The sequence below is a fragment of the Vollenhovia emeryi genome, unplaced genomic scaffold, assembly GCF_000949405.1.
Source record: "Vollenhovia emeryi isolate VEMERY1.0 unplaced genomic scaffold, V.emery_V1.0 DF939146.1, whole genome shotgun sequence".
Taxonomy (NCBI): Eukaryota; Metazoa; Arthropoda; class Insecta; order Hymenoptera; family Formicidae; genus Vollenhovia; species Vollenhovia emeryi.
Genome location: NW_011967220.1, coordinates 14666 through 28196, shown reverse-complemented (window position 1 = coordinate 28196; position 13531 = coordinate 14666). Strand labels below are relative to the sequence as shown.

Genomic DNA, 13531 nt, shown 5'->3' with positions numbered 1-13531 from the left:
ACTGGCTGATGGAGGACCATCGTTACGCCGAAGACATGCTCGTCCCATCGAGAAGATACCTCGGCAGGTACGCGATTGAGCCGCGAACGAACGAACGTATTTTATCGAACCGACCTTAAGAACATGGTAACGAAAGTTTCCAAGAACCTTGTTTTAAATACAAGAAAATTCTAAAACATTCCGCATTCTAAAAGAGAAGTCGTGCAAGCTTCGCAGAGATCGCCTTTCCCTTTTGATCGAGATAATCGATACGAGTTACGATTACCGTCTCGTGTCTCCGCGGAAAATTTGACCGGCATGACCGTCATTTTGTCAACCGAAGTATTCAACCGCGAGGCTTATGCGCTAGAAGGAAGCCACTGAAGATTAACGCACGTGCAATATTGCGAGGTTGCAGGTGTAAGTCCGCACGTGATGGCAATGCCTGCTTAAAGATTCAGACACTAAAACGCCGTAATACGGGAACCCGTGTCCGTGCGAAGCCGACTTTCCTTCGGCGCGCGGTGAAGTTTTCGCCATTCTCTATTATTGGCATCGGTAAATGGATTTCCGATTGGCGAGATTACAGCCTTCCTTCTTTTATTATCCAAGTTATTTGTGGGCATCCGCGCGTTCGAACGATCAACAAAGTTTATTAGATCTATCAGATCTATCGGGCACTTTAGTTACAATAAGTACTACAAAAGCCAACGATACTAATCTAAAGCCTATATAATATAGTAATATATGAATTCAACGTCTCAAAATATGAATACATTATCATCTTCTCTTAAAGATCAACTTCCGAAACCCGAAAAGCAATGTTGCTAAATCCGCGCTATCACCGCGGTACAAAAAAAAAATGCAACCACTTGGGACGGAACTTTGCGCAGTTAAACTCGGGCGGGGAAGCGTTCGAGCAGGTGCAAAGGATTCGAGCGGACAGTTTTATCTCGGAAATAGAGCAGCAAGAGATAGAACGCGCCTTGATGACTCAGGCTAGGTTCCATTCTAAGAAGAGCGAAACCTCAAGCGAACGGGGTTTCGCTCTCGTATAGAAATTAGTGATAATTATATAGGACTAGCACCTGCACGCAGGTGCAAAAACCCGGGGAACGCTCGTTGCTGTCATGGTGCTCGTGCTCTCTTGGACGAGCAGCCATGAGTCATTGTCGAAGCGAGAGAAACATCCACCCGAACCGGATATACAATACCTTCGTACCACGGTTGCTTGTCGATGACAAGCTAAAGCGGAAAACGAGTCATCCCAACAGACTGCATCTCGTGACAGAAATTAGCAAAGACGCGGTAAACAAAATTCTCAACCTCGATATGTGTGACATCGCGGTACAAATAAGCCTTCCATTAACACGATTATATTTCACGAATAGTTTTGCGGCCGATTAATATATTTAAAAATTAATATACTTTATATTAGATCGTTTTCTTTTTCTTAGCAGAGCTTTAGTTTGATTTAGAGTCAAAATTTCCGGCACAAATAAAAGTGTGGAAATAAAAGCTTTCTATAATGGATCAGTTTAATCGACCTTAACTGGCATTTGTTTAATAAATTAAAAATTAAAAATATAACGTGCGACGTTTCGACCACGGGTTTGGGTCCTTATCAAGCACAAATTCTTAAAAATTAATCGAGTCATTGCAATATGTAATTGAACGGTAAAAAAATTATAACAAAGTTGAGTTATGATTATAAAAATAACGGCACAAATTAAAATATGTACACTGTCTACGAGCTTTCTGCGTTTAAGTTGCACAAACTAGCGTATCAAAATATATTTGCAACTCGGTAGAATCTATATACGCGTATTATGGATAATGTATGCATTATGGTGACCGACGCGACGTCGTAAGTATTTCTGACAAGGCAATACACTTTCTAGTCCAAGTTTAGTAGTCTTTGAAGAAAAAAGTTCGCGAAAGGAATTAATATCGGATAAAACCGTACGGCTCGTCAGTTTTAATTCTGTTCTATTATAACTAAAATCTCGTAAACGGAAATTATTTGACAACCAAAAGAACAATAAATATCTATATAAGAAAACCATAAACCTATGTATTTGATAATGAGATCGCGGTAAAAATTCTTTCATCACAAAATACAGACTTAATTTTAATATTAATGCAAGAAAATGTTGCATATAAAAGCAATTAACATTGCCTTACACAAAAATTTTGATATCGCTAAAAATTTGTCTACCCCAAACTTAAAATGAAGATTATTTTAATCTCTTCCTTTTGCACAAAAACATTGCAATACTTTTTTTTATAGAACTTTTATCTCTTTAGTCAACGAAGTAAAATTAACTGAAAGCATAGATCTTCTAAACCGATACATGTAACAGAAACATATATAATTGTAAGCTATCGTTTAACACATTGTGATTATTAGCGATATTAAAAAATGCGTAAAAACGTAGCAAATTTTGACTTACCCTTCAGCTGCGTGGTCTCGATCGCGAACATGTTGAGCGCCAAGAGCTGAAGTAAACGAGTACCAGGAAGTGGTAGTGGCGAGTGCTGTAACAAGGCTCTGAATTCCTTCAGCATTTGAACACCGGCTTCTTGAAAAGTCTCCATCCTGAAAACAAAGAACACAATCCTTTTCGTATTCTTGTAACATTTCTATTAAAAAATAATCGACTATATATATAAATGGTAAGAGATCGAATGGTGACAATTATAAACAGTTCACGAACAATTTCTGCTCGCTTTAAGCGATACAAAATCTACGTGCAGTTAAAGATAACAATTTGTTATCACTTTTGATATCAGTTAAAAATCTTACACATTTCAGTAATTGAAATTTTCATCTAGAGCATTTTTAGAATAATGCAAAATTCGTACACTCATCATTGTAAAACCAATCAATCATTTCCTATGAACGCACAGAAATATCAATGGCTCGTGAGTGACAAGTAATTCGCAATGCTGGTAATTCATTTTCCTCCACCTTCGAAAACTACGCACGCACAATGGGGACGATTAACGGCACGCCAAGCGTTTTCTCAACGTGGGCACCCACGTTAATATCCCTTCAATCGATCCGTCTCTACGTAATCGAGTTTAGATCGAAATCGGCGAATCTGCGACCCACGTCGGCGGCTAATCCGAGACCGGTGATAAAGGAGGACGAAGGTTGGCCGCGAGGTCTAGAGCCGCCGAGGGGGCATCCTCGTAAACACGGCAACGGGAGACCTCGCATAGCGGACGCTATCTTTCCCACAGCCTCTTTCCGCGTGGCGTACCGTCTACATACATTTATATATATTGTATATGTATGCATACAATGTATTAAATCTGTGTAACGTCTCACTTGATGTCTCACCCGCGCCGCGCCGCGCCGCGCCGCAATTCGGAATATTCGTGACGCAGCCTCCTTTCCAACTCCTCCCATTATGTTGTCTTACCTCACATTTTTTAGCCTTGATCGTAGAAATTTGAAAATGTGGAAAAAATCAAATAAATATTTCTAACAACTTGGTATTTCGTGCCAAAAAGTTTTAAAAGGACATAGAAGTTTTCATTAAATTTTTTATAGTACCTTCCATTATTTATCACGGAGAATTAATTTAAATTAACTTCACTTACATCAGATGCTTTCTAAATTTTGAATTCCCGGATTTTATAAATTCTCATTCTCACAGACGCTATTTCCATTTCTGGCCTCCGATTGTTGGAAAGAAGCATGCGCTCGTCGAATGTCACGCTTGAAAACTGGTTTGGTGGATATTACACAGGACTGTCGCGGGAAAGTAAAACTAATTCAATCTTCAAAGAGAAATGACAAAAGGACTTTATAAACGCGAGAGGGAAAGGGTTTGCAGTCACAAATAATTGCGCACTTACTGCCAAGCGCAATTACCACATGCTACTTTTGCTGTGTCAGAAGGAATCAATAAGTAAGCTTCTGTAATTCACCGCACGGACAAACGTCCACAAGGAATTGTTGATAGCCTGTAATATTAGTGTCCCGCAAAATGACCGACAAGAAAGACATTTGGAAAAGCCGGTACTACCTTATCCTTAGAACCTACATGACCATATCGGGTATATGGCCGTATCGTAGACCTCGCGACAGATACATGCACTTTATACCGACGTTTATATTCAGCAGTAGTATTCTGATACCACAGGTAAATTTTGAATTTACGCTTAAGAGAATGCAATTTGCTCTAAATTATTTGTGTCGTCACAAAAACAAACTTAATTCCTATATACACTAAAAAAAAACACTTTGCGTTACCGCAGCCAATCATGCTTTGCTGAAAATATTTTACTGCCATAACTACAAATTTCTAAACCACAGCAAACGGTGTGCTGTCGCACCCAATACAATAGGCACAGTAGCAAAATATTCAGCTATCACAGCTGTCCATATTTTACAACTGAAATTTTGTTGCCACGCGAAGTTTTCAGCTACGGCAGCTACACTTTTCTTTCCGTGTAATTATTTTCTTTATATGAAAAATGATGTAACGTATTAATATGTTCTGTCCTATTGATTCCAAAATAGTTACTGTACGTGTTCGTTGCCTCAGAACTCAATGACGTGATAGAAAGTCTAATGGCAGCGATAATCAGTATAATATTCAGCCTTAAAGTAGCGAACATAATGTTTAACAAAAATGTGAGTAACAATTCAATTTCGAGCCGTTTCTTCTCGAAATTATTAATGCGATAGAAAATACAAGCGTGTATGTACATAGATAAAGTCTTGTCTCAAGACAATAGAGGAGGATTGGCTGTCATTAAAAACAGATGTAGAAATATCTATCCTGCAACGCCACGCCGAACACGGACGATATCTAACGACATCTTATGCAGGTACATCGTAGAAAACGTGTAGGTGTACTTTTTAAATGTGCGTACGTACATTTATGGCGTCTATGTAATGACGCACTTTACACTTCCGCAATTCCTTGAATTTTTCAATCATTTATTCATTTTAAATCGTACAATTTGCATGAGATATGCAATTACCAAAGTTGTTGTTTACTCGGAACACTTTTAAATCGAGCAAGAGTTTTAAGTGTAAAAACGAAAATGTGTAGAAAGAATTTACTACTTTGACATACATATCTTTTTTTTCTAGTTTTTATGCATATGATACAAGTTTTCTACTTGGTCAAACCAGTCCTTCTGACGCTCTTAGAGACCGATATCGCGAATTCTACGAAGGCGTCTATATCGAAGCTGCCATTTCGTGTCGAGTACGGTGTGGACGTAGACCGATACTTCTATCCAATAACGATTCACTGCTATCTAGCCGTGTTCGCTCATGTATTCAGTACAGTCGCGGTCGACGGTCTGTACTGCACATTGATTCAACATGCTTGTGGGATGTTCTCCATTGTCGGGTAAAGATATCAGGGTCCAGAGTTAACAATTAAAAATTGAGATGCGAGTATTTTTGCACCCACATTTTGGTGCGCTTCCAGACACGTGCTAGAGGAAATTGGTAAAAATAACGATGCTAAATCTCGTCTGACGCTAAACAAGATAGAGAACAATGATTACAAGAAGGCACTGAATTGCTTGCGTAGACATCTACAAGTAATAGAGTGCGTATTAACGAAAATGTAGCGTGTAGTAGACAACGATTAAAAATACTATCAACTGCCCTCGATACTGCTTGCTATCTGTGCTCAGACTCGCGATTTTGTAGATTCGCGGAGCTAATCGAGTCTACGTTTACAAATGTATTTCTGATCAGCGTTAATCTGAATATGATCGGTGGAAGTGTTACCGGTATACAGGTATGCATCAATCTCTCTATGCGCTTTGTATTTTACCAGCTAATAAAGAATGTCGTAACACTCGATTACAATTAATATTTCGCAAAAGTTGTACTTTCAATAACGAAGGCATAATTTTCGAAACGTCAATGCTCGCATGACCTCGTCGAAAAAATCCGAGATGACTTAAGACTCTCGAGAGGAATTAAATTTGTGTTTCAGATGGTGATGAATTTAAACAAAGGTGTTAGAGAAGCAGCAGCGCCCATGGCTATTTATATCGCGCAACTTGTGCATATCTTTCTACAATTCTGGCAAGCACAGTTTCTGTTAGATTACAGTATCGTCCCGTGCGAGTCTATGTAAGGACGCAAGTTCTTTCTATCTTATCGCTAGTTGTTGGTAACTGAAGTGTATACGCAAACTTTACTTCTGCGTTATAGCTGCAGAGGGAAATGGTATTATACTTCGAGGAGATGTCAGAGGCTGTTTCTTTTAATTATGACTAGAACTGTATCACCGTGCAGAATAACTGCCGGCAAAATCGTAACGTTATCAATCGAAAGCTTTGGTACGGTAAGTAAAAACAATTATTTTTAAATTGTTGATTTTTCAAAATCGCAGCGTGTCTGACGATCATTTATACACAATTTCCGATAGTTATAAAAGAATTATATTAATATCGGGTTTTCATTTTCTAAAGGTTTTAAAAACGATGATGTCTTATTTTACGGTGCTACGTTCCTTCCAGTGATACTGTCACGTCGAAGTAACCATACATAATTAACAATACGTCGTTAGCAGAATAAAACTGTGTATGAAATTCTCCCTTATCCGAATGCCAGTATTATAATACAATTAACGCTGAGTTAATTTAAGAATTAAGCCTCTATACATTTTCTTATTCCACACCTCATCGCGTATACGCGCAATACAGCGATATTATTTGTTTGTAATATCTCAATTCTGTAATATTTCCTTTTACTCTTTGCTTAGTTTTTCCAAACGTCCTAAAGAAACTTACAATTGTCGTGACCGAGGTATAAAGAAAAAAGTTGAATGCATTCGTTGAACTTGTCTGTTGAAAAGTTATTCGGTGGCTAACCTAAATAACTTTTGAAATTTTCCAGAAATCATTCCATTTTTCGAATAATTGTATCTCACGAAACTGATTCCAATAAGCTAGTGTAGTCTTTCAACAGGCTGAATGAATGGTAGCCGAGAGATCGTGCCACTTGGCCGGATAGGAGGAGAGAGAAGGAGAGCGCCAAGTCAGACTTCTATGCCAACGTACCGTTATTACGTACTCTCGATTAAACTCCGAAGAATGCTAAGTAATCGTTTAACCCCTTCGGCTCCCGTGGCTTCTCCGCGCAATGAATCACCCGGTTCGCGTCCCTCGAGAGCCGCAGAGGCGAAATATCGGGCTCTACGGGGACACGACAAGCCGCTGATGGGCCCCGATTGTGTGCCTCGATGCCTCTTCCGAGGGTAGAGAATGCCGTGGAGGCACTATTCCCATCGCGTCTATACGCCGCGAGCGATAAACGCGGCTGCTGAAATCGGACACCTCTAAGCGCGGCCAGCGGCGCGGATCAAGGCGCACTCACACGCTCGTTTGCCCGCTTCGTTGTTCGATCGTCGAAAAAGACCGTTAGCCGCCGACTGAAATCAAGTTGGTACCATCCCACATATCGCGTGGTATAATCGTCCGTATTTATTCGCGCGATTACCGACGCCGAAGGTGCCCCGCAGTCTCGAAGAGAAGAGATAAAACGTGACAAAGCGCTGTGCAATTCTGCCGCTAACATGCCCAGTTTTCGGCAGCGCTCGAGGGTACGACTTCGTCGTCGTAATTTAAAAATTCACCGACGAAGAATGCTACAAAGTTCAATATATCATAATCTCTCGTACTCGAGAAGCTTCGTCGTAGGGATTAAACCGCGAGACAAATTTGCATCGAATATCATCGCGCAGTAACGTGAAACTGGAATTGAACTAGAATTACCTGATTTCCCTCTTCGCCTTGGGACACTCGGACTATTTTATTTAATTTCAGATTCAACTGCGATTACCATGCTCAACCATTGCAACATTGCTCTAAGTTCATTAGTATTCAATGATAAATCGTGTGAACGCTCTCATTATGAATTAAGCGTAACGTTAAGATATTTTACGAGTTATTCCCACTTGTGGATACAAACAGTTTCGAAAACTTTTTAACTTTTTGACCAAAAATTGAGCTCGCGTACCGCAAACACAGAGCTTTTAACATTACTATAGAAAAGCGTGCATAAATTATTTTCATTGTTATGACACATCGAATCTTTTTCTGCGTCAGGAATTTAGCGCGCGAAAAAAAAAGACAATGTGTAATCGCTCCGACACAAATCTATTTTTAATACGGCATCGGCGTGTCGACGCTACCGACACGAGGATGAAGGGACGCGAGTAACTAGTAATTTTCATATTACTCAAGCATAATCGTAAATCTGTATAGCGTTAATACCACTTAGCCAGATGCATTATGGTATCGGATCTGCTCGTAACTCCGTGATCATCGATTTCTTTATCTTGTTCGCGCTTTACAACTCTCTCGCGGCAGATCGAACGACCTCGTTCGGAATAATGCACGGTAACTAAGAGTCGTATCTGCGACCGATCGATCGTAGATAACGATGATAATCTTACGGCGGATCGATCGAGATCGGCCCGCGAAAGTTCCGAAGTGCAGCGACGTTGGTCGATTAACTTTACGGTTTTTTGATAGACGCTAAGAACGCGATTATCATGCGCTAGAGAGGGATTCTCACGTGCGCTTATTAAGTCCGCTATATTAGCAAAGTGACTGCTATCGCACGCGAGAGATAAGCGTTATCGTCGCCTTCGCGTTCAATGCTGCTGTCGATATGGCGCGGCATCGGAACCACCGTGCGATGAAAACGTAGCAATGTAATCCCTTCGACGGGATATTGATGTAATTTTGTTCAGAGTAATCGGCTTTTCGAGATGTGAACGAAACGAACAAGGAATCATTTGGTAACGCAAAAGTCTCGAAAAACCGATTACTCTGAACGAAATTATGTCAATTCCGTCAAAGGGATTACATTGTAAAAATGTCTTCACTTTTTTTGGAAAGGATTTAAGAAATGTTTAATCTATGTAAGAAGTAAGAATTAGGATGCAATTAATATCGCACGCAAGTCAAAACGTGAAAACCTGTATAAATGTTAACTCTCAATAAATGTTATTAATAATGCAATAATTCAAAAGGCTAATTAACCTGGTCCTATATCTTTACAGATATCTCAGTGTTCTCAGAAGTTAAAACTGCCTGGAAATGGATTGTGATCACGGCCGCGATCCAGGAAGACGCAAGGACTCTTCAAGTCGTGCTCGTTTAAGGGCCAATTGAAACGACGTCGCCACGTTTGATCGAGCAGATTCATTTTCTCCGTCGAAATCAGATAACGAATCGCCGAGCTATAATCGACTCGCTTAAACGAAACTGTCGGTATCTATCTATCCCGCGCAGGCCCTACGTTGCACGCCCTATGCTACGTGCCGATACCCTGCTATGCAACACCGACATTAAGGAGCCCCCTCGGCAGCCCGAGTTGTCCCATCGACATCGACGGACAGGCTCTATGACTAACAAGTTTGCACTTTAACGCATAACGGGGCATTCCGCCGTGTACCATAGATCATGGTCCATGACCCGCGGATTGCGTGGGCCGGCCACCATAATCATTCCTCGCCTCGATACAGCGACGCGGCGGCGATGCGGTACCACGAGCATTAAGTTTCCGACTCTTCTTCTTCTTCTTCTTTTTCTTCGTCGTCTTCTTCTTCTTCGTCTTCGTCGTCTTCGTCTTCTTCTTCTTCTCTTCTTCTTCTTCTTCGCCGCCTTTCATTCCCACTCCCGCTCAATCTCAATCGCGCTATCTCCCGCATCGAACTCACTCCTTTTGCGATGGCGCAGCCAATTTCGTCGCTTCGATCGAGAAATAATCACGCCGCGCGGCTAATCTCTTCAGGGACAGTTATTTTACATTAGACTGGCGAATTATATGTATACAATTCGTCAATGATATATATTTGATTTGATACAAATGACAATTTGATACTAATATAAAATTAACTCATCGTTATATCAATTATTGATTAACATTAAGCACATTTTACACGATGATCCAAAATGTGTGTGCAGATATTTTTTGAAATGAGTTTTGCAAGTATAGTAAATGCCGTCTTCCCTGAAGAGACCGGCAGAAACGTTCGTGACAAGCTTTCTGCAAAGACGTCAAGCAGTTTTGTAAGAAAATGCAAGTCCGAGCGAAATAGTGCGTACCTCTGTGCGTACAAGGTATTCGCGAGTAGTACAGGTTGTACCAACCGCGAAGATTAATTTAGCCGCGGCTATAAATAAATGTCGGATAGATAATAAATCGTCCCGCAAAATATGCAGCGCGGATAAATAGATACCTTCGGGGTAACGAAATTCCTTCGATTTTTCATAGGCGGCCGCGCGATTACACATAATTAATCGATCCGGCGCGACATCGGTCGGGGGGATGCGATCGCGTCGGATATTCGGATCTTCGATCGCTCGTAATAGAAATGTAATCCCGGGCTATTGGATTTTATCTAGATTATAAAATCTAAATGACTCAATCGCCGACGACGATGCATCATACGCGGAACGCGTATCAAAAATGATTACGGCCAATACGTCGCTGTCGTAATCATTGTCATTAGCGTAGTTATCATTATTTATTGACCGGCAAAATATTCGCTTGAACGTAACGTCGCTCCGCAAACGGGATACCGACGTACGTCACGCATTTTACTTCGGGAATTAATTATAAGTAATGATACGGCACGCAAATGACACGTACGACGCGCGGACTACTCTGATTAAGCGCCGAGGAGAGGAAATGCACGGCGACATAAATTGTAGGCTGCAATCGAGCGAGACGATATAAGTGTCAAGGACGTTTTTCATATCGTCACAGATTTTTCTTTCCTGTTATATCTACTTCGTGTAATAAGCAGATAAGATTTATTACGCTCGCTCGCCCGGCGCTATCGCGGATTCACTCCACATTCTCGTGCGATGTCGAAAAATCGGGAGGAAAAGCCAATTAAACTTAAGTGCGTACATTTCTTAAGAATAGCAAAAGGAGGACGCTTAAATTAGATATCGTTTTAAATTAGAAATATAGGCATTCCATCATTTTCAATTATAATAATCTTTAAGTAGCAATTACATTACTCGAAGCTTTTAAATTACTTAGAGCAATCTCAAATCTTTTCGTTTTTCGTCGCTTCTCTTTTACAATTCCCCCTCGCGTCGCAAAAACAGTTCGGCCGAGGAATCTCTGTTATTTTTTTTTAACCAACTATCACCAGATATTTTTAGATATTGCCGCTCGCAAGCTTCCCTTATCCCAATCTTCGATTATCTCACGCGTCTTCTTAAAGTTTTATTTCCGTTTTATTCCTGTTGTTTCGCACCTCGTGCCGGCAAGAGGCTCGTCGAGGCTCGATCGAAGTTAAATGGCTACGAAGGAACTCGGCCCGACGAAATGTATCATATAATCTGATCGTCCTTGCCAGCAATGCAAAGACACATAAGCGACGGCATAATGAGCCATTAGCCCGAGAGTGTCGATGACAGAGCCTGATACTATACCCGCTATCTCTTCGCAAGCCGAATGCGCCGTGAACGACATTACGCGTGTTCTCCGGCGCTTTAACGCTCCGTGAGTGAACATCGTTTAATCATCGATTACCACGGATTCTCTACTCTCGCGCGCGAAACATATCGTAAAACGAGCAAACGGAAATTCGGAAGATATGCAAACGCATTAAGCACGCGATGCGCGAAGCGAGATGGCTCGTAGATAATATTGAAATTTTCGTTTCGTACAACAGTTGCGAAATCGCAGTAAGATTATTCTTCCTCCTTTACGACTTTCATACTACCTGCACGTTGTAAGGAGCGGGCACTGGCATAATTCGTGAGACTATTGGTATAAACAATTTCCAAATACGTTATTAATTCATATTTCAGCTTGTCGATATATTCATATGTTTAGTCAATTCTAATACTGCACCGAGAAAAATATCCGATTAAATATAATCGGATAATCCAATTACATAATAACAAACGGATATATTCGACTAAATTGTATATCCAATAAAAAATATCATCGGTTTTTCCTTCAAGTTTCATCGGTAACTGCATTTCGTCAGATAAATTTTATCGGAAAAATACATAATTTAATCGGAAAAATTAACCGTCGAAAACGCTATTTAATTGGTTTAGCCGATGGAAATTTTACTCAGTGTAGCGAATATAAAATTGGTGATTATTTCAGAGTCGAATCCACCAAGACCCCGAAGGAGCTACCGAAGTGGCCGAGGCAAGATTAATTCTCGTCAGGTAGACTCGAATGTACCGCGAGAAGGCGATTTTACGATGACCCCCGGGCCTCGTAGTCGAGCGTCGAGGTCGCCCGCCGTCGCGTAACCGATCGCGTCGACGAGCCGGAAATCCAACGAAATTTCTCCGGGGTCGACTCGAGGAAGACCGGCGATCGGGGCCGATCGGGACCAAACGGGAGGAATCCAGATGGTCGCGATGGACGGGCGATGCGTACGTGCGGTCCGCGCCGAGGAAGATAGCCGGGTAAGTCGGGTTCTGGTCCGCGAGGCTGCGGTATCCGACGAGGAGGGTGCCCTTGAAGCGGGCGGGGTCGTCACTCGCAGGGCCGCGGGTAAACGACCATCGGAAACCCATGTGTGTTACCAGCCGGGGCTCCGGGGCCTTATAGCCGTAGCTTTACTTACTCGCACTACTTAAGTTTCTGGGTGTGTATGCGCGTCTCACGCTGATCTCCCTGCCTCGCCCTACCCCCCCCCCTCTTTCTCTCCTCCTCTCCCGCCCCACGGCGGGAAGCACCACCGGTGGACCACGAGAAAACCTACCTTGCCCATCTTGCCACTCTACCCACCGGTGGAAGCGCCGGCCGATCGGCGACCACTTCTCTCCCGCCTTACAAGTGTTATGAAACGATTCCTGCCTTTTTCCTTCACGCTGCCAATTTATAGGTTTAATTACCGCCTCGTGGCTCGCGGCGCTCGCGATCCCCGTCGGGCAAAAATCCGGAGCTGGATCATACGGCGACGTTAAAAGCGATTTAATCCGTCGGACTGCTATATTAATCGGCGATAAGCGATTTGTCCGCTTTTACAGGTATTGCTCGGGGGACTGCTCGACTATCAGCGACGGGCGCACACAACGTCGTCCGAGCGCACTCGCGCTCCAAATGCGTGTGCGACTCTTTTGCCGCTGCCATGCTTCAGTCATACCTCATACCACTTGTTACTTACGATATACAGATGTATAATATATAATTGCAAAAGAATGTAATTCGAATTGTAGCGTACAAAGTCGAAATATTAGTAGGAAATGCTATTTAATTAATATGCATTCCTAGCATAAGACACCAGTATCCATTAATCTCATTTTCAGTGGTGTATTCGCCGAGTTGATCGCCATTTTTAATATTCGTATTCTTTCAGGAAATTTAAAGAAAAGTAATTTTCGAATTTAAAGAAAAGAAAGCTGAGTTTATAAAAGAGATATTCGTAAAATGGCACGGAGAGAAATCATTCTAAATTAGTCTGCTCCAATTTCATTGCCGCGCATTACCAGCGATACATTCGTCCACGAATTCCACGATGATCCAGATTTCAAAATCGATCCATACAGAAATCGAGATAAAAAA

The 13531-nt window shown here is 41.6% G+C and overlaps 2 protein-coding genes across 5 annotated transcripts in view; one reads left to right on the top strand and one right to left on the bottom strand.

The window, feature by feature from the left end:
- Positions 1-13531, bottom strand: part of LOC105566148 (telomerase-binding protein EST1A) — a 100592-nt gene that overhangs the window by 73256 nt on the left and 13805 nt on the right. For all 4 annotated transcript variants that reach the window (XM_012019919.1, XM_012019917.1, XM_012019921.1 and 1 more), the window contains one exon: positions 2433-2578. In XM_012019919.1, coding sequence (XP_011875309.1) covers positions 2433-2578 — 146 coding nt within the window. The remainder of the gene's footprint in view (positions 1-2432; positions 2579-13531) is intronic.
- On the top strand, positions 3971-6709 carry LOC105566147 (odorant receptor 13a-like). The gene is made up of 9 exons (XM_012019916.1): positions 3971-4133; positions 4514-4627; positions 4707-4824; positions 5093-5357; positions 5439-5561; positions 5666-5756; positions 5958-6097; positions 6179-6311; positions 6439-6709. Exons 1-9 carry the CDS (start codon positions 3978-3980, stop codon positions 6487-6489), a joined length of 1191 nt encoding a protein of 396 aa, XP_011875306.1. The 5' UTR covers positions 3971-3977; the 3' UTR covers positions 6490-6709.